The following is a 21,221-nucleotide window of genomic DNA, read 5'->3' on the forward strand; positions in this document are numbered from 1 at the left end:
TGTTGGGTGGGGCAGCCTGGAAGTAGTTAAGGCAGTTCTGGTAAAGATATGATGAGGCTTCTGGATGAGGGTGGGGGTGACAAACAGGCATCCAGGTCAGAATGGAAGGTGGGGGTAGATTCCAATAGATGGAAAGTGAGGGAGTGGGGATTGGGATCTTTTCATCTGAGTGAAGGTTTCTTAAGGGCCAGAGCTGGGAAGTAAGGCAGAGGGGCTGGGAAGGTAAGTGAGGAAGCCCTTGTCCCCTCCCACATATCTGTGCCCCACCTTCTGGGGTGGAAGGATGCTACCAGACTTACCCCTTCACCAAGTGAGGCTGCTGCTGGACCACGCAGCTGCAGGCTGCAGCCCCTTTCCTCCCCTCCTCCTCTTTAAGCCCCTTCTCCCTGTTCCCCCAGGATTCCCTTGGTCTGCGGCTGGGTGTGGAAGCAGGGTCCTGCCCGTGTGGGCCCCAGCTTCCAGGTACTCAGATGGCCCTGCAGGATCCTCTGGACCAGGGAGGCCTGGGTACCAACCCCGTTCCCAAACACAGGGCTCTGGGGGAGGTTGGTCTCACCATCCCCCCTTTCCACCCCCTTCTACTCCAAGCAGAGGCCTCACCTCCTGGGCCCTCCTCATCAGCCATCAGTCCCATTCTCTCTCTTTGTGGCTTGGGCCATGTTTGAGGATGAGGAAGAACCCCTGCTGGGCCACCACCAGAAACCTCCCCATCTACCCCTGCTCTCCCACCCCAGGCCCTCCCTGGGGCTGCAGCAGGCCCCACGAAAAGCCAGAGCCCCTTCCCAGCCTGCAAGCTGGGTGCTTGCTCCCTCACATTCCCTCCCTCCCTCCCTCCCTCCCTCCCTCTCCCTGGGCCCTGAGCTGTGGAGAAGAATGATTTCCTGTAATTGGCCAGCAATCCGGCTGCCCGACTTGTTCTATCGACATGCTGGTTAGCTGGAAATTGTATTGGAATCTGAGCGATGGGGAGGGGAGTGGGGGGAGCAAAGGGAGGAGGCTCTTTGGGCCCCAGCTGGGTGCAGCCGCAGCTCTGCGGGTGGGACAGAGGAGCCACCAGCCACATCTCCCCTTCCCGGGGAAGGAGCAGGAGAGCAGCCCACAGAGCCTCAGCATCTCCTGCACTTTGCTCCTTTTCATCTGCCATCTCTGGGGTCTCCCCTGGCCACCCCATGTGGCCCAGAGGCCTCGGGTCATCACTGCCACCCTACTGCCTCTCCTGCTCCTGGGACTGGTTCCTCCTGACCTGGAGTGCCTTTGTGACAGCAGCCCTGGCTGTCCCTCTCCCATCCAATTTCTAGCCATGGTGGCCTGTTATGGAGTGTCCCAAACCTTCCCCTGCCCCTCCCTTCACCCTCCCAAGGACAGAGAGAGACTGAACATCTGAAGAAGAGTTGACAATAACTCCTAGCTAAAGACCAGAGGCGTCATTAATGGGGACAGTGCAGGTAGTGGGAGGGGCATTGTACTGGGAGTCCAGAGCGTGGGATTATGCCTATTCGTTACTTGGGCCCCCGCGGCTCAACCTCTGAGGCTCCTGCACGCCTTCTCAGAGTTGAGGGACTTCAAGGAGATAGCTGCGGGATGTGCTTTGGAATCTGTAAGGCTCTGCTAAGTACCCTATGGCCAGCCTGGGCCTGGGGATGGGGATGGTTTTAGGGGCCCGCCTGTCCCCTTCATCCCCCGCGCCGCCGGGAGGCCGGTGCGCCTGCAGCCCTCGCTGGCGTCTTTACTGCTCCGCGCCGGGGCGGTGAGGCCCAGAGTGGGTGAACGGAGGGCAGGGCCCGAGCGCGCGGTTGCATGGTGGGAGGCCTGGGGAGCGTGCCGGTCGCCCTCGTACGGGGTGGAATGGGGACACATCCGTCCGCCCGGCGGCGCCAGCAGAGGACGCAGCGAGCCGCACGGCTTGTTAATTAGCGCCCGGGCCGGGGCCTAGCGCCCGCGCCTCCGCGGCTGGCGGGGGGATCTGACGGCGCCGCGGCACCGTAGGAGAGGCGGAAACGCCACCGGGAGAAAGTTAGTAACCGCTCGGCGAGCACCTGCCGCCGAGGCCCGACCCCAACCTGGGTGGGTGCTGCCACCTGCCGGCCGGAGGGGAGACCGCCCGGCCGGGCGCGGGGCCGGGGCTCCCGGGGTCCTGGCTCCTGCTGTATCCAAGGGGCTCCCGAGCGACCTAGACATGAAGCGACGCCCCAGGGGAAGTAGGATTCTTGTAAGGCCGTCTTGGGCCACCAAGCCTGGGAAAGGGAGGCCGTGGGGAGGGAGGCAAGAGGAGGTGAGTGGGAGCTGTAGGAGGACCTGGGCAAGGGGAGGACGGGATGGCATTTTCTCCACACCTTAACAGGCTGGCCATCCTCTGACATTCTGACATCCAACTCAGTAGACTAGGTCCGGGAGGAAAATAACTCTGGAACTCTATAGTTTGCAAAGGGCTTTCGCTGTTCTCTGACATAAGCATCATGAAGTCAAGAGGTCACGTAAGTAGGAGACAAAGCCCAGTGGGCCAGAGCGATGCCAGGTCTGCTGCCCCTTCCAGGCAGGCCCAGGGACACAGCGGGCAGAGCTCTGAAGCCTGGCTCTGACACGAATAAGATCATCCCTCTGGGCCTGGAATCAGAATAATCCATGCTATGTTACCTCCGGGTGTCAGACATCCAGCAGCATCCGGCATGCCACGCCTTCACGAAGCACCGTCTTCTCAGTGACTAGGGTAACAGGGCACTGGGAGGAGTCCGTACCTGTCCTCCCTTACCCGCTCTTGCCAGGTCTCAAACCGGAGAAGCGGCTGCCCTCTGCCACTCTCATCCTGCCCTGGCCCTCACCCCACAGCCTGACACCACCTTACCAGCCCTTTGCCCCTCACGGGTTTGCAGTGAGTTAATGAGCTGCTCTGAAGTATGAGCAGCTCTGGGAAAGGGGGCACTGAGTATGGCCACCACAGCAATCGCATTTGTCACACTCATTTCTGGTCTTAATAGGCTGCTGGCCGCAGGATCAACACATCAGCAGATCTGCCGGCTCTGGCAAGGGGAAGCTGATGTCTACATTGGTCTAATTGGGTTGGGGAAAGAAGATGGAGTATGTGGGTGTGAGGCTGCCCCAGCACCTCCACCCACCTCCCACACAGGTACATCTGGACCTGGCTGGAATCCTCCTGGGGCCCCAGAAGAAGTCAGAAGGCAACTGTACCTTCTGGGCCCAGGGAAGTGAGGAGCACAGGTCTTAGTGTGGGAGGAGGCCAAGTCTAACCCCAATGGTACCAGCCAAGTCTGGGAACCTCGGTCAGTCGGTGATGCTGGGGGAACAATGGCAGCACAGGGCATTTCAGATCAACACACTTTATTCAGCACCAATGGCGAGTCAGGCTCTGCACCAGGAACACGGATGAATAAGACACAGTTCCTGCCCTCAAAGGGCTTACAGTCTAGTAGGAGAGACTAACCAGTTTTTGGCTGATTATTATACTGTGGATTCAGGTAAAATGTGGGGCAGGGGGTATCCCAGAGCACCTAACCCAGCCTGGGGCTTCAGATGGTGCCTGAGCTGGAAGGTAACCAGTTGTAGGGAAAAAAAAAAAAAGGTTTTCCAGATTGGGGAGCAGCAAGGTGAAGGCAAAGAGGCCAGAAACAGCCTGGTGCATCGCGTGCAGCCTAGCAAGAGCTCAGGGAGGTAGAGTGGTAGGAGGCGGGGAGCAGGGTGCGGAGAGTGCTAGGGAAATGCCACGGTGGGACAGTGGGTCATCCCAGAAGAGGCCTGGCCTCTGCCTCACTACAGCATCACGACAAGGGGATTGTTACTGCCTCCTGGCCAAGGGCTTCAATCTACAGGGGAATCCTGCTTGAAGGCAGCCCTTGGTCTAAACTGATTTCCCATGGTCCACACAGGGGGTTTTGGCCGTGACGGGGCACGTGCTAGGAAAGGGTTCAAGCCCAGGGACCCTCCCAGCTTTAAACACTGGTGACGTCCACTGAAGGTGCTCCTCACCCCCGCCCACAAGAAAGTTACAAGAGTCTACCACTGTTGCTTCCACAGCCCGTGATGGTCACTGTTCCAGAGGGAGGGGCACTGGGGGAGGTGGGAAGGAGCATCTGCTGACAGAGGGCTGCTTCTCTGCCTCGGACAGGATGTGCTCCGAGGAAGGGTCGGCCCAGTGCAGGGCTCCAGCCCAGATCCAGAGTGTGTGTGCTGAGGGGTTGGGAGGAAACCGGATGCATTCATTACCTGGTTTCAGCCTCTGAGGAGATGGAGACCCAGGAATTCCTGCCTTGCAGGGTCCCGCTAGGGGGAAGGCAGGAGGTAGTGGGTGAGCAGGTAGAGGAGACTGGCGATGCTGGCCAGCCCCGTGAGGACCCCGAGCCGCAGTGGCAGGTATTCCAGGGAGCGCTCCAGCTCGGCGTGCAGGAGGACCACCTGGCGTTTGGTGACGCTCCACTCGCCCGAGTTGTCTAGAACGTGGCGGGCCATGCGGGCCTTGTCCTTCAGGGGCAGCTGGGCCTTGATCCGGGCCTCTGCGTCGTCGCGGTTCAGGTTGTTCCGCTGCATCAGCCGGGCCAGCTGCGTGTCTCGGTCACTAGGGACCGGGCAGAAGGGCTGCTCAGACATCGCAGGTCCTGGCCTCCCTCCCAATGGTGCGTGACAGGGGTGGACAGCCCTGGAAGCTCCTGGGCTCCCCCACCACACCCCACTCTTTGTGAGCACCCTGGTAGCACTGTGGGCTACCTGAGCCCCTTAGTGTAAATGTGGAGGGAAAGGGGCAGCTGCTGTTTCCTGCCACCAGGCCCGAGACTCCCCAGTTCTAAGATGGGAGGATTTGATCACCTGGAATCAGCTACATCCTGCATCCCTGGATGGATAAGCTTTACTGAAAGACCTGTGTCTGCAAGCTGAACACTCCCTTCAGCTCCCCTGGGGGCCTGGCCCTGCGGCCTCAAAAACAGCTTCCCGGTCCACCACAAAGAGCCCTCTCCTTGTCTCCCCACACCTAGTCCTGCACATTCAGAGCAAAAGGACTGGGCTGAGACGGTGGCCACTGGGCTTGATGCCACCGATGAAGTGGGATGCACAGAGCCCAAGAGGAGCAAGGACTTGAGAACTGGATCCCCTCGGTCCTTGGGACAGGACTGAGCACTGCACAGTAAGCCAGGCAACGCCCAGTCTCCCAACGCCACAGGAAATACAAAGGATGCCTCTCGCGCGCTCTGACGTTACCACTGGGTCCTTCCTCGGCAAACTCCCTGTCCTGCTTTTGGCTACACAGGAACTGCCCAGCTGTCCTCTGGAATGGGGTCATCTCTGTGAATGCCTACGCCCTCAATAGGAACAAGGCGGGAAAGGGCTGCAGCAGCTGTTTTCTGCCATCTGGGGTCTCTCTGCTTTGCCACTAGGCCTGAATTTTCCTGGTTATAAGATCGGAGGATTTGATGACTACAGTTTAGTCCCCTCCTACTTGTGGCCTAGACCCAAGGGCCTCCTGGGATGTGAAGGCAGACTTTCCAAGGACAGACATAACTGAACACTAGCCAATCCCAACGCCATTCAGAACTGAACATGGCAGGAAGTCATTTCTGGCTGACTGATCAGGGAAGACCCTGTAGAAGGATGGCATTTGCACTAGCCTTGGAAAGTAGGTAGGACTTCTGATTTCCTTTGTTAGGAGGACAGCATACTGTCAAGGTCATGGGGCCAATCCCTGCCTGGCTAAGAACAAGGACTATAGCCAACCCTAGTCAGGGACACTGCAGATCTGTGGCTGGGAAAGTCTGGGTGAGAGAATGGAGATGGCCTGGGGCCACCAGTGAGCGCACACCCTTCAGACGGTGAGGCCGTGACCGGGGGCCTCCTGGGGTGTGAAGGCAGAACTCTCTGACAGCCCTTCCTGGAGCTCAGGGATAGTCCCAGATGGTTAAAAGACTGACGTTGTTTGTGGTAAGGGAACTTTTGCCCAAACATTTATCCCACAATTGGCAAGCTCCTTGAAAAAGTGAATAATCACATTTTGGTATAATCACACTTTGGTAAACGCCCATATTATTTCAAATGCCAATTAAAGGAGTCCATGAGGGGGTCCTTATTTTTGTAAAGCGTGGATCCCTTTTATGAAAAGCAAATAATCACTCATTCATCTCTTGGGCATCTCTCAAGAGCCATACAACCACATGTGGTAAAAGTGGGGCATGTATGGTACCCGAGACCCTGGGAAAGGCTGCTCTGGCTGGTGAGTGGGGCTGGAGGATCTCCTGGGGAGCAGGCAGAATCTACAAAGCTGCAATTATGTGCCAGGAGCCACAGCTATCTCTGCTCTTAGCAAAAGGAAAGCATAGGATGAGGAAGGTGGCAGGGAAAGCGTGGAGTCACCTGGTGACTGCAGACGCAACCAGCCCCTGTCTTGTTTACTCACCTACACTCTAATAAGACTTTTTTTTTTGAATCCCTTGGTACAAAGTTTCAATTGTATTAAAATTCCAAGGCAAAGAGAACTCTGTCCTCCTGGAGTTGGCTTGGCCTCAGTTGACAGTACTTCACAAACGGAGAACAAAGAACCCAGAGAGGCTGCAGGATTACAGGGCGAGACACGGGCCAGTGGGGGAGCGAAGAGGATGCCTGAGTCCCTGCACCAGGCTCAGCAGATTCAGGCTGCCTTTAAATGCCAACCCACAGCGGGGTGCTGGGGCAGAGGGCAGGGTGATGCTTAGGGCACTGAGCGCTCCAGGCCCCGCCTCCAGTATGCTCAGAGACTCCCCCACCATTAGTCTCTTGAGAGCAACCCTGTGCCCAAAGTACCTGCAGAGCCAAGTGTCCACCTCTGTGTCTGCTGTACTTATGGGTGGCATCCAGGAAGTTTCTGGAAGGCAGACACACCCTGAAGCCTCATCTGCACTCTCACTCCGCTGGGACTACGACTCATTTTCTCTGACAGCTTGATCCTCCTCTGTTTGCCAAACCTGGATTCTGGTTTGCTTCATGTCCTGGGGGACATGAATAAAGCTCCTTCCTTAGCTGGGTTCTGACAACTCCTTCTCGGCAACTTTCTGTTCATAGATTTTGCCGATGGGTGACCCTGGACAAATTCTGTAACTCCCTGCCTTGAGTTTTCTATAACTCAGAAATATCAACTCCTGTCCTGACTACCTTACGTTGAGAGGTAAACTGAGGGAAGTAATAAATGTTTGCAAAGTTGAGAAGTGCTGCAGGAGGGAAAAGGGAACCAATGAATAAGAACACGGTCGCCCAGGGGAGGGCCCGGCATCTGGGCTGAAGTGCCTCCAATAGCCAGCAGGGGGAGCCCTTCCCAAGCACTAGAGAGACCTGGGGGCCATCACTCCCCCCACATCTACTCCCAGGCACATCTGGGTCAGGCACAGAGGTCAGTTTCTATAGGCTCTGGGCCCTGCTCCCCAAAACCTCTGGGCCTCCTGGCCACCCTGTGGGGAAAGGGCGAAATGCAGGGGGCCATTTTGCAGGTACACGCCTTCCCCCAGGGGTCCTCCCTTCCAGCCTCGGCCAGGCCAGGCCGTGCCACACACTCACCAGTATACCACCACCGTGTGCTTCATGTACTTGAGCAGCTTCTTGGTCTCAAACAGCAGGGGGATATCCAGAATCACGTAGCGGTATCCTGGGGGGAGGCCAGGAAACCCACAAGTTCAATTCTGCAAGCACACACAGGACTATGTGCTCAGTGTGGGAACAGCGTCCAAGCCACCGCCCCCTACCATCAGGAGCTGCCCGGCAGAGGGGGAGACCTTCCGAGGAGAGGCATAACCTGAATGCTAGCCAGTTCCAATGCCATTCAGAACACAAAGCTGCAGAAAGTCATTTTGGGGTGGATGATCCAAGAAGACCTTACAGAAGGGATGGCATCTGTATTGGCCTTGAAGAGCGGGTAGGACTTCTGATACTTGAAAACGAGCAGGTGGAGGTGAGGGTTCCAGGAAGGGGAAGAGCTCTGGCGGAAGTGGAGGCCTCGAGCAGAGTGAGGCGGAGCTGACAAGGTGGTCGGGGCAGTCACAAAGGGCTGGGTTCACTTGATCTTCAACCCAAAGAGTTGTTATTTCTGAACAGGGAAATAACCTCCCTGAATAGGGAGGTGACACAGCCAGAGCTGTAGGAGACTGGAGAGAGTTTCCAGGAATAAGTGGGCCTATTCTGCCCTACTTCACCCACTTTTCCTCAAAAAAAGAGAAAAAAAAAAAGATAGGTTCTCCACCAGGAGCCAGGTCCTGCAAGGCGCTCTCTGCCGACTCTCCACGAGAAACTCCTACGGGGTGGTGGCCGCAGCAGCCCCAGAGGGAAAGCAGCTGCTTCTCGGCGTCAGAGGCCGCCCCCAGCCAAGGATTACAGGTACGACTCTGGGGGGTGGGAGTGGTTATGACTCATACTACAGAAGTAACTCCCGTGGGGTAAAAGGCACCGACTAGCCCTCCCACTGCAAGCCAAGGCCGGCCAAGTGGGTGCAACCTCACCCACTGTGCGCGGGCATGTCCCTGGGTTACTCGCCCAGGAACACCTGGGGCTCCCAGTTCTCTTCAGGCATGTGACCGCTATGTAAGTGTGGAAGAGCTGGCAGGGATCCAGGAGCAGTGAGAAGCGGGGGTGCGTGTGTGTGTGTGTGTGTGTGTGCGTGTGCGTGTGCGTGTGTGCGCGCGCGTGTGTGTGTGTGTGCGTGCGTGCGTGCGTGCGTGCGTGTGTGTGTGTGTCATGAGAGGGGCTCAGATGACACGCCTTGGTTTGTCGCCACCACTGTCTCCCTTTGGGCCCCTTACCAAACCTCACCTGTGTGAATGAGTGAACAGATGGCCCGCTTCACAGGAAGACGGTAAGGATTACATGAGCAAATGCCTGTAAACCCCTCAGCAGCCCCTCACCCAGACCCTCACTCACTGCTCCACAGATGATGGCTGGCTGTTATTACTACAGCTCCCTGGAGGAAGGAGGCTGGCAGTGCTGGCTCCCCAACTCCTGTCCAGCCCAGAACAGGGGCCGAGACCAGGTCCTCACTGGGCCTCTTACCTCCCTTTTCTGCTCCACTCCCGTCCCTTCCTCGGCCCTTTCTCCTCGGCCCCTCTCGGGAGCTCGCGGACAGCTCTATGCTTCGCTGGCAAAGGGCTATTCAGCTGTCACATCCCTCCTGCTTGATAAGCTCTGCAAACCACCCTGACTCTATTAAGACATCCGTCTGCCTACGCGGAGACCTCCCAACAGCTGGTGATCTTATCTGACGTTTGATTATACCAACTCTGACAGTTGTATTTGTTATACTCATCAGGGGAAAACTGGGACTGTGGAAGCCACAGCTGTCGTCCCCATTTTTCACCTTATCGAGCTGAAAAGAGCTTTCTAGCTTTTATTTAAGTGGTGGTGGCTGGGGAGAGGGGAAGTTGGGTGGATGACACAGCAGGAGAACTTTGGAGCGGGTGACATTATCCTTTCAGAAGGGGAGAGCCACTGCTGCCTCAAAGCCCTGCAGATAGATGTACTCACGCCTGGCCTGGGAGCGAACGCAAAAGGGCAGGAATGAAAGGCAGAAGGCCTCGCTCCTGGCGGGGGTGGGCAGTGACGGGAGGGGTCTTGGCACAGATACAAGAGGCAGGACAAAGGTAGCAAGAGTCCTGAGACTGCCCTTGAGGGAGGAGGGAGGAGGCCTGCGGCAAGGTACTGAGATGGGGAGCAAAAGCTGGTCCAGCAGGGAGGATGCTGGGAGCCAGCTCCTGCCTGGCCAGAGCTGGGGGGCGGGGAAGGGAGGGTCAACATCAAGGATGTCTGTCAAGTCATCCCTTTCCTTCTGGAGGGAGGTACTGGCCAGAGGGGACAGCAGTGGGGAGAGGGTCCCCACTCTGTACATGAGAACTTGACGCATGGGAGAATTTGGCCATGATCACAGTGCAAAAGCCCGAAGAAAAGCAAGAAGCCTCCCCCATACCCTCCAGGAAGCAAAGTCTCAGCCTCGTGACTGACGGGAGACAATCAGCCAGGCCTTCAACCCGGAGCCTGGGCTGGAGGCTCCAGGGCCCAGCGGCTGACAGGCCGCTCTGTAGGGGCCCTGGGCCAGCCTCTCGCCTGATCCTAAACCATTGCTCTCAGCTCTCCCCCTTCTCCTGGGGACTGACCCCATCCTGGACAGTAAAGATCAGGTCACCCCTGCCCAACGCCATCCTGAAGAACCGTGCTTGGACTGTAGCGTACGGCTTGGGAAAGGCTGACACAGACCCCAGCTTTTCAAACACTCTCCCCTTCCTTCAGTCCTGCCGCATCACTTGGCCGTCCCTGAGCACGCCAGGCTAGCTCTCTCCACTGAGGCCCAGCCCCCAAGGATCATCCTCCACTTAGAACCCACCCCCACCAGCCCTGGCCATCCCGGAGCCTCCCCACCTTACACTCTGCAAACTTACTTTCCCAGGCGGCTCAACCAGCACCAAACCTGACTGACTACGGTTTACATTGTCGTGGTGTTTGACAGTCACAGCGTAGACTTTTAGTCTCCCTAAGAACTTGCCTGGGTTGGCATTATCAGCCTTACTATGCAGAGGAGGAAACAGGCGCGGGTGTGTGTGTGTGTGTGTGTGCACTCAACAGTCACACCGCTGGAAACCGTGAGGGCCAGGACTTAAACTCAGGTCTTATGACTCCATTATTCGCCAGCTACTATGACTCCCACCCTATTAGAAAAATCAGCTTCCTGGGGTTCATGGCTCAAAAGCCTCAAGTGTCTCTTCTCATTAAACTGTCAGCCCCCTTAAGAGCTGAGGGACATCACTTCTCTCTGGGGCTGGTACAGGGCTGCATGGAGGATGCCGATGAGCAGAGTGAACTCAACAGCCTGGATGATAACCAGCTCCTCCCCCCGCTCCCACCCCCACCCCCGCCAACCTTTCTGCAGAGGAGAAGGGCCTGGGCCCCACCCCGTCCCAGGCCCCGGGTCTTACCCCGGAGGAAGAACTTGAAGGTCTCCTTCATCATTTTCTTGCAGATCTCGGGGTGGGTGATGGAGTTGAGCAGGTGCCGCCGGTCAGGCTGGTTAAAGATCAGGTCCCCCAGGACCTTTCGATCGATGTCGCCATTCTCCAGCAAGACCTCAGTGCCGAAGGCCTCCACGATGCGCCGGTGGGCGGGGTACCCTGGCTGGACGACTGTGGCATGAAGAGGAGCCTGGGTCACTCGCTGGAGCCTCCAGCCCAGCCAGGGGACTCTGAGTGACCAGAGGCAAAATGATGGCGGAACCCAGGGGTTCTTCTTTCAGTTGCAGCAAAAACAAGATGATGGGAGGGAAAGCAGAGAGGAGAGCAGAGTGCACAGAATCCCTGGTGTTGGTCATAGGGTGAGGGGAGCTGGAGGGAAGAGTGGGGGTGGGGCAGTAAGGGGCAGGAGACCAGGGCTGATGGGAAGGCCCCCCCCCCCCCCCGAGGGCTTGAAGAGCCTTATAAAAAGGTGAGGCCTCATGGAAGGAAGGGAGCCCAGGGCATCTGCTGTGTACAACCCGCCCCCCCAACTCACCATGCCGGGCGATGACGTCCACATCAATCACCGCACAACCCAGCTGCTGGAACACCTGGATCACCGAGCTCTTGCCTGAGGCAATGCCCCCTGTCAGGCCCACCAGGAACATCTTCCTAGGAAAGAGGGAGGTCACCGGAGGCCAAGCTCCCCGGTTGCGATGGTCCCGCACAGGAAAGCTGGAAGGACCTGCCTGTGGCACAGAGCAGGCCTGGTCAGTGTGGAGCCAAATGGCTGGGGGACAGTAAGGCAAAGGCGGGGGAGGGAGACACAGCTGGCCAGGCAGAGCCTCCCCTGTGCTCGGGAGGCTCAGGGTCCACCCGAGACAGAAAACTCTTTCAGGAGAGGCCTCCGGTGTTCTTTTAAAGACACTCATGAAGAAGGCAAACTAACACTATAAATTTAGCAATCAAAACGCTGAGCAGGCAGAGCAAGGTCGGGTGCTATTAAGCAAAGAGCGCTTTCTGGAGGCTGCCGTACCCCACTGCGGGCAAGCTCCCACAGGAAAGGGACACCTGTCCCTCTGGGGTGAACCCAAGGGGCTCTCCAGATGGCCCCAGCCTCCGCTTTCTAGTCTGGGACACTGAGGCTCACGGGGAGGAAATGGCCTGCCTGCCACACCCTAGCACCGGCACCAGGAGGCCTGGTGACTGGTGTACACTGAGAGTAATAATCCCTCCTTCTCATCTAGGAAGCAGCCCAGGTGGGGAGCTCAGTGAGAGGCAGTGGCTGAGTGGCCACTAAGCCTGAGGTTTACAGAAGTGTGGATCATGCCAAGAAGGAACGAGGGAAGGGAAACAGGCTTGGTGGGGAGGTAGCCTTCAGCCTGGCGTGGTGATCTGCGGTTCTCAGACTGAGCAGTTGCAATACAGCACAGAGGCTAGGAGCACACACCCTTCAAATCCAGTTGCTCCACTTGCATGCTGTGCAACCCGGGGAAAGTCACTTGCCTCTCTCAACCTCAGTTTTTTTCATCCATAAAATGGGGGTAAAATGCAGATGACAGAACCTGCCTCTAAGGCTGTTGCGCAGACTGACTGAGAAAACACATCTACAGCCCTTGGTGCACTGCCACTGACGTGGTAAATGCCCTGGAAAGGAGGTGAGGGTGCTGGTGCAGGACGGATGCTGTGGTCAGTCATACTGCAAGGCATGGAAAGAAAAAAAAGACTTTCATGAAGTCAGGTCCCCATTCCTGCAGCCTCAGACGATCTCACAGTAGATTTTAAGCCGTGTTGCATTTTCAGTAAACATGGTTGCCATGTCCTGGACTCTGTTCCCAAACTGGGAGAAATTAAATCAAAGGCCAGGTCTCTCCCATCCTTCCTTCAGCATCAAAGGAAGGATGTCCAGGACCCTGAAACCTGTCCTAGGACTTTTTTTTTTTTTTTTTTTGGTTAAACAGCAGATTTACTGTCCTAATTACAGTTTGCTTGAGCTTATACTGAAATGAGTCTGCTTCCCCTGAGGACACACTAAACGACAGGGGGAGGCAGCCGCTCGGGTGTGGTCTGAGTGGGTGGGTGGCTTGGGGCAGCGGGGGACCAACCTAGATGTTTAAATCTGCCCGCGCTCATTCTCACCCAGGGAAGCCAGGGAGGAGAGAGGAAAATATCCACCAGAATCATCATCCACATGGAGAGATCTAACTAAATTATTAAACCGTTTACAAGGCATTTCTCTACAATCTCTCTGAGACTGGAGTTGCCCCCAGGTAGGTCTCCCTCCAGCTTACAAAAGAGGAATTAAGGATAGGGTTCACTTGCGGGGGAAAAAAAAAAATTCATCCACTCAGCTGAAGCTTTTAAAAATTTTTTTAATTAAAAAATTAAAAAAATTTTTTTTTGGCTGGGCCGCACGACTTGTGGGATCTTAGTTCCCTGACCAGGGATTGAACCTAGGCCCTCAGCAGTGAGATCGTGGAGTCTTATCCACTGGACCACCAGGGAATTCCTTATTTATTTATTTTTGGTGAAGCTTTGAAATGGGATATTTAGCACCAGCGTTTTAAATCCAAACTCTGTCCTATTGTCCCTAAAGCACTGGGTCCTCTTCTGCGGAAGACCCATCTTGAAAACAGGCCGCAGCTGAGGGAACGGGCAAGGGCTGGTTCTCCACAAGGCCCTGACCCCTCATCGATGAAAGCAAGCCACTGTCACCTGGTCACCCAGGTTTGCCGAGTTGGGTAAGGGGGCCTGTAAGACCATGTGGCCGAACAGACCTCACCTCCTTCCTGTACACAGGACCAGGATCCGCCTCGAGACCTACTGAGTCAGATCTTGGTGTTGGCGGGTGGAGGTACCCAGGCAGTTCTGCTGTGCAGCAGGGCTTGGGATGGGCTCTTTGTTTACGATGGTAAAGACTGAGGACCAGAGAAGAAGGGACTTGCCCAGGACCACAACTAAAAGCAGAGCCTGGATGGAATTCAGGGTTCCTAACTCCAAGTCTAGACCCCTGCCTTAATGTACCCCGGGAATGGAAACTTAATTTATATTTAGATTAAGACAAAATAAGGATGGCGCATCCGTCTGTAGGCAAATCAATTTGGGGCCAAAGAAAAATTATTTCTTGATGATCACACTGGTGTTTTCCCTCTGCAGAATAGGGGGCCGGATCTTACGGACAACCACCAGGGCACAGAGATAAATTCCAGGCTCAATTCTGCCCCAGCCTCCTTGGGTAACCCAGCGAAGAGCTTCCCTTCTCGGGGCCTTGGATGACCATCTGTAGAAACAGACTAACAGCTGCTTGGCCTCTGCCAGGAAGGCCGAGGGGATGGAGGAGCACATGCCCAGGGAAGCTGTGGGCCCCTGGCTTAAAGGGGCTGGACAAATAACAGCTGTTCCCATTTGACAAGCCCCTCCATCGCTCACTCCTTCATGAACCGCTGAACGAGTTCCTCTGGGCTTTGCAGCAACCAAAGGAAAACACAGGTCTTGCCCCACAGGAAAATTCTGAGAGACAGACAGTAACAAATGGAACCAACCAATAACAGAGCACTGACAGGTGAGCGAGAGCGATCACGTGGTACTCACCCTGGGCCTGGGGAGGGTGGGGGATGGGTCTGCCCAAGAGCTGCACTGACCGAGAGCCCACTGTCCCCTTAAGGCTCAGCAGGGAGGTAACGAAGGTTTAGGTTCCCAGCTGCCTCAAAGTCAGGCACCCAGATCCACGCAGACCTGTCCCGTAGCTCCTCTGCAGGCACCTACCAGAAGAGTGACCACCTTTGATATCCTCTTCTTGATCTGGCTCAAAAATCATCGAAAAGCTCACGATATGTGTGGCGGTGCTGAGTGGGAGAGGGCATCAAGAGTGACGGGGGTCATTGTTTTAAACGAGGGACCAAAGCAGTCACTCTGAGTGAGGACCTGAAAGCGGTGAGGAAGCAGGCCACCTCTCCCGGTGCAGCCTCGTCCACCCCCCAAACCCAAATCAGGCCTCTGACATCTCTCACCACTTCATTTCCTCTCCTTCCCTTGTGCCCACTGTGCTTTGTACTTTTGTGTGACTACGTGTTAGATAAAATAAGCTCCACAAGGTCACAAGCTGTGTCCAGTTTGGACCCTTTTGTCTCTAGCATCTAGCCCGGTGTCTAGTGACTGTCAGTCGCTCACCAGGTGAGTGATATTGGTCACGTTATTTAAGCTTTCTTTGACTTAGTTTCTTCACCTGTAAAATGGAGCTGAGGACACCTACTCTGGGTTGCCATGAAAAGTAAATGTGTTAATACATGCAAAGCACTTAGAACAGTACTTAGCACACAAGGAACCTTCAACCAATGTTCCCTTCTTGTTCTGACAGTGTTTGATAACTATGCGTAGAATGAATGACTGAATGACTCCAGAAGCAGGAAAGGGAATGGGAAATACTTGGGGGTCACATTCTCCCCTCAGTGGCAAAGGAGAGGCTCCCAGCCTGCTCCTCTTTCCATAAGAACATGCTGCTCACTGCCAGTAAATCCCTCCAGGAGAAAAGTGCAAACAAACAAAACACCCAATGGGTTCAAGCAGAATAAGGAACTGAGGGACTTCCCTGGTGCTCCAGTGATTAAGAATCTGCCTTCCAGTGCAGGGGATGTGGGTTCGATCCCTGGTCAGGGAACTAAGATCCCACATGGCACGCCACAACTAGAGAGAAGCCTGCGTGCTGCAACTAAGACCCAATGCAGCCAAAAATAAATAAATAAGTAAATAATGTGGGTTTTTTAACAAAAAAGAATAAGGAACTGATATGTGAATGGACACACTTTCTTTCCTCCCTCGGGAGAGCTCGGGACTTGGGTTGGAGGCGAGTTCTCTTGTTTTGCATCTCCCAGTCAACAGCCCCACACCGGCCTGCCCAGCCAGGGCCCGCTCCCTCATGAACTTCCAGCCTCTTCCCTCCTCCTTCTGCAGCCTCTCAGGATTTCACCCTGGGCATGTCTGACCAGCCACACGCTTCTCCTCTGAATTGCTTTCCAAAGGGGATGTATCCACGTTGCTCCAATGATCAATATAATCATTCATGAAAACGAGTTGTTCCCTGCCTTGGGACCCAATTATTTTCTTGTGGAAGCAGTGGCTGCAAAAATATATTGTTTTCCAATTAACTGATAAGTGCTATTTTTATCTACAGTTTCCTGGCTCCTGATCTTTCATTATTGGTGAGAGGTTGCTGTTCAAACCTGGGTCCAAGTTCTCTTCTCTTTGTCTGCTGGGCCTATTAAGTCACCACCTCCTTCTCCAGGCTGCCAATGACCTGGAGGGAGGCCCCAGAGCAGGTGCTGGCGGTCAGCCTCCCTCTCCCTCGGCCCTCACCAACACCAAGGGAAGGGAGGGAGGGAGCAGGTCTTTCTTCTAGAGCCCTCTCCAGGCACACACCATCACTCCAGGGAGCTTTCATGGGTGGACAGGGAGGTCGTTTGGACGGGACTACAACACTGGTGTTGATGCAGAAAAAAGGATCACGGGGAATGCCAAATCTCAGGGTCTGTGAACGCAGCCACGTGGCCTAGGGCAATTTACTTCAGAGCTGTGGGCTTCTATTTCCTTGCATATAAAACGGGATTAATAATGACTACTCACAGGGGTTTCGTCAGGACTGAATGAGGTACCATATGCCCCCATCACCTCATCTTCCCCAACTCAACGTGTGACACGTCGGTGACTGCTGTCTACTCCCTTTCCCTGAAGGGCACCTCCGTCCTTTCAGCTGCTCAGGCCAAAACCCTCGGCACCCTCCTGGCTCCTCTCTCACAATCTTCATCCAACTCACCCCGCGCCCCCTGCCAGCTCTACCTTCCAGCTTCACCACCTAGACAGACACGCCCGCCGCCCCCCCCCACAGCCCCGCCAACCCCGCCCACCGTCTTGCTCCTGGATTACTGCAGCAGCCTCCCAGTGATCTGCTGCCACCTTTGCTCCCCGACAGTCTGTTCGTCATAACAGCAGCTAGTGTGGTTGGATAGTGTCATCCCTCTGCCAAAACCCTCCAAGGTCCCCGTCTCACTTCAAGCCCAGTCCTTAGAGTCCCGTAGGGGCCTCCTGACAGACACAGCTCCATTCTCTCCAGGCACCCACCACTCCCCCGCTTGAATGAGACCCTCCAGCCACCCTGACTGCCTTGCTGCTCCTTGACCGTGCTGAGCACTCCCACCTCGGGCCTGTGGACACGCTGTTCCCTCCACACACAAGGTCCTTTCCCCCAAGGGTCTCACGGCTCACCCCCTTCTCCGCTCAGTTGTCACCCTATCAGAGACTGCCGTGAATATGTAAAATAGCACCGTTTCCCTCGTGTTTCACTTTTCTTCACTGCACTTACCACCCCTCAAATATTATGTCTATGTGATTATTTATTGTAATCTTCCTCTCTCCCTAGAATCTGAGCACTATTGAATTCAAGGTGCTTAAAACAGGGCCCGATGAGCAGCAGGGCCTCAGACAATATCGGCTGAATACTGTACATAAAGCTCACAGCAAAATGTCCAGCTCATGGGTCAGCAGGAACTCAACAGTAACTATTTTAAAATAAGAACATATCTGTTCCAGAAAACGTACTGTGACAATCACAAAACCTCTTCCACATCACTTCCCACCCCCACATTCCTGGGCTGAGATATCTTGGGCTCACAAATGAGGAAACCGAGGCAAGGAGTGCCTAGGAAGCCGAGTGTCCCAGCAGGCAGGGACTGGAGTGTAAGAGCTGCCATCCACCGTCTGAGCTGCTCCCTGTGTGCCTGGACGTCGTGGATCCCATCTGATCAGCACAACGACCCAAAGAAGTCAGTTCTTACTTATTCCCATTCTAAAGGTGAGGAAATGGAAGGTAAAAGAAGTTAGGTATTTGCCCACCGTAGTTCCAAGTGGTCTTCGTACTGGAGGAGGCACGAAGATTTTCCAAGGGACACAAAAACATGGTTTAAGAGGAATAAATTTCAACTCAGTTTGCCAAGTGTCTCCCTATGAGAACAGATCAGACTTGGAACATGCTGCGGGCTATCTTTTCCCAGGTTCCCAGAAAGGTGTAACTACCCACCCATGCCAAATTTTACTAAGGTGCATTGTTCCACGGTGCAAAATACCCCTGGCACCCCAAAGGGGTAATTCAAAATATAAGTATTCATGCCAAGAATGTGACTGTTTATAGTGACCACGTAACAAATTCTCCTGCTGAGTCCGGTGCTTTCTAAACCTTTGCCTTCAGTAAAGTTAAAGGAGGACCTAAAAGAACTGTCAGCTGACAAGTCATTAGTAATTGACATCACAGTGATTTTTTGGCCCATTAACTCAAAAGATGTTCAAAGAGTTGAGCATTACTGCCACAACGAAATGTCTTCAACTCCTCTGTATTTATTTACAAGAACCAACTTTTTCAATGCTTACGGGCATGAAAGAAAAAAAAGCTCTGCTCTTTCTAGCAAATATACATGGATACGTATATGAATTTTTTAAAAAGTTCCATTTGGCTTATTAAGAGAAGCATTTTAAATAAAACTTATGTTTAACAATGATCAAAACTAGTTGTTGTGGTCAATTGTGTATTTTACAATTTTTGAACTCAATCCAAAAGAAAATGTTTAATATTATGACAATACAATTTTCAAAAGTGTTTTAATTTTTGTACGTATTTTTGTTGCAGAGAAGTAGGACAGCAAACCAAAGACTTCGAGCATAAAATTGATTTTACTAGAAAAAAATTCTGTGGAGGAAATATAGTGGAAATACGAGTTCAAGGAAGAAAAAGGAACAATGTAAAATTTCAACCGTTAAATAAAAACTGGTGGAATTCCCTGGTGGTGCAGTGGTTAAGAATCTGCCTGACAATACAAGGGACACAGGTTCAAGCCCTGGCCCAGGAAGATCCCACATGCCGCGGAGCAACTAAGCCCCGTGCGCCACAACTACTGAGCCTGCTCTCTAGAGCCTGCGAGCCACAACTACGGAAGCCTGTGAGCCACAACTACTGAGCCCACGTGCCACAACTACTGAAGCCTGCGCGCCTAGAGCCCGTGCTCCGCAACAAGAGAAGCCATGACAATGAGAAGCCCACGCACCGCAACGAAGAGTAGCCCCGGCTCACGACAACTAGAAAGCCCGCGCACAGCAACAAAGACCTAACACAGCCAAAAATAAATAAATAAATAAATTAAAAAAAAAAAAAAGAATCCGCCTGCCCATGCTGGGTACACGGGTTCAAGCCCTGGTCCCTGGTCCGGGAAGATCCCACATGCCGCGGAGCAAGCTCGTGCGCCACAACTACTGAGCCCAAGCGCCACAACTACTGAGGCTGAGCTCTAGAGCCCATGAGCCACAACTAATGAAGTGCGCGCACCACGATGAGAAGCCCGCGCACTGCAATGAAGAGTAGCCCCCCTTCTCGCCACAACTAGAGAAAGCCCCCCGCGCAGCAACGAAGAGCCAACGCAGCCAAAAGTAAGTAAATAAATAAATAAGTAAATTTATATATTAAAAAAACCCCTATGTATTAAAAAAAACTGGTTCATGTATTCTTTTCAAAGAATGAGGGAAATCAAATCACTATGGTATTTAGATTCCACTGCAGATTTAAGTGCCTAATGTAACAGTTTTATTTTTTAAATGTCCATATTTACAATTAACCAAAAATCATATCCTTTGAAACTTTCAGAGAAAAATTTTTGCAATCTAAAAATGGGAGAGTGGGTAGTTTTCAAAACAAAGCTAAGCTCACTGCTACTGCTGGCCTGCCTTCAGCCCTAAAGGCACAGGTACTAAGTGAGGTTCTGAACCCTTTAACCAGATTACCCAGGAGGACACATTCAGACCTTGTTCGAAAGACAGAAGAGGATCTGGTGGGAATTTAGGGCTCGAAGGAAGAACCACCCCAACTGGCCTGTCCACTTTCCGTCATCAGCCAGATCTCTAGCATTTCATCGTGTCCCCAGGCCTGTCTGCACCCTGCCAAATCCATCTGCTTCATTTAGGCAAAATCTGCACAGCTGGCCCCCAAAGAAACCATATGCAAAGGCTTCCATTTCCTCAACTTTAAAACTAGGACTTAACGTCAAAGTTCATTCGGGTGACAATTTCTGCATAACTGGGAGAGAAACATCTTTGAAAACTTCGTAAACAAACTCAGCTCCAGAAGCGCCAAAGCCTCCGTTTGCGAAGCTGGGAGGCGGAGAAAAGCAGGGGGTCAGGCTGCCCTCTTCATCAATGCATAAGTGGGAACTCCATGCCTCCAATTTTTCACATGAGCAGAGTCGGAAAGGTACCCAAGATCACACAACTATAAGTGGCAGACGCTGGATTCAAAAATCAAACTTATATCTGACCACAAAGGTCTGAAGTGCAGTAGCTTTGGACTGAACCAGAGTTTGAATTCAATTTCCACCGCCTTCTAGCTGTAAACCTTTCTCGGTTTCCACAGCTGTAAAACAGGTAAAACATCACCTTACTTAGTAGGGCTGCTGTCAAGGCAATGAGCCATGGAGGTAAAATAGTATGTGCTCAATAAACTGTAACCAAGGCTTGAAAGAAAGGCGCGTACTCTACGCTACACCACGCAGCACGACTGGTGCGCCCAGAGCCCGGCACCGGGACACAATACCTCCGGGGTGGACCCAGCTCTCCGGGGTGGCCTGAGCGCCCAAGAGAGCAATGCAACCCCGGGAGCCGCCGCCGGGAGCCGCCGCCCGGCCCGCCCCTCCCCGGGCCCGGCAGCTCCCACTTGCCCGTGCGGCGCTCTACGTACCCGGGGCCTCTGACCCGACCTCGGAAGCCGCGTTTCGCCCAGTCCCACAGGCGTTCACTGGGTGGCTCCCGGAGGGCAGTCGAGGCCTCAGGAGCGCGCGCACGCGGACCGGACGTCCGGCCAGCGGCAGGGGGCGGGACCGGGGAGGCGGGGCGGGACCGGGGAGGCGGGGCGGGACCGGGGAGGCGGGGCGGGACCGGGGAGAGGAGAATCGGGAAAACGCGCAGCCCTAGAGCGCTGGGCCGCTGGGGACCGCAGGGTTACTCCTCTCTCCGAGCCAAAGCCTTTCCAAGCTGGGGGAGACAATCCGGAGAGTCCTAGCTTCGAATTCAGGACTGGCCATCACTAGCTGTGCAGCCTCTAAGCACATTGTACCTGCCAGGTCTTAAGAGCACTCTGTAGGCATTAATTATCTCATTGAATCCTCACAGTCCTTGAGGTAGATACCGTCATCCCCATTTTACACAAAAGGAAACTGACATTTAAAGGTTAATCCGTTTGCCGTCTCTTAAAATGTACGTTGG

The 21,221-nt window shown here is 54.2% G+C and overlaps 1 protein-coding gene across 13 annotated transcripts; it reads right to left on the reverse strand.

The window, feature by feature from the left end:
* Positions 1-3,319: 3,319 nt before the first annotated feature.
* On the reverse strand, positions 3,320-20,811 carry DCAKD (dephospho-CoA kinase domain containing). 13 transcript variants are annotated; one of them, XM_027098961.1, is made up of 7 exons: positions 20,698-20,811; positions 17,596-17,769; positions 12,497-12,630; positions 11,488-11,676; positions 10,920-11,123; positions 7,525-7,612; positions 3,320-4,567 (listed from the first exon to the last, which is right to left on the reverse strand). In XM_027098961.1, the coding sequence occupies exons 3-7, from the start codon at positions 12,627-12,629 to the stop codon at positions 4,276-4,278; spliced, it is 906 nt and encodes a 301-aa protein (XP_026954762.1). In that variant the 5' UTR covers position 12,630; positions 17,596-17,769; positions 20,698-20,811; the 3' UTR covers positions 3,320-4,275. The 13 variants fall into 13 exon arrangements, with proteins under 13 accessions (XP_026954762.1, XP_026954763.1, XP_026954766.1 ...); XM_027098962.1 differs by lacking the exon at positions 17,596-17,769 and having other exon boundaries at positions 20,698-20,770; XM_027098965.1 differs by lacking the exons at positions 12,497-12,630; positions 17,596-17,769 and having other exon boundaries at positions 11,488-11,680.
* Between the last annotated feature and the right edge of the window lie 410 nt (positions 20,812-21,221).

Source organism: Aethalodelphis obliquidens, unplaced genomic scaffold (genome assembly GCF_003676395.1).
Source record: "Aethalodelphis obliquidens isolate GAN/ISIS:26980383/991018 unplaced genomic scaffold, ASM367639v1 scaffold126, whole genome shotgun sequence".
Lineage (NCBI taxonomy): Eukaryota > Metazoa > Chordata > Mammalia > Artiodactyla > Delphinidae > Aethalodelphis > Aethalodelphis obliquidens.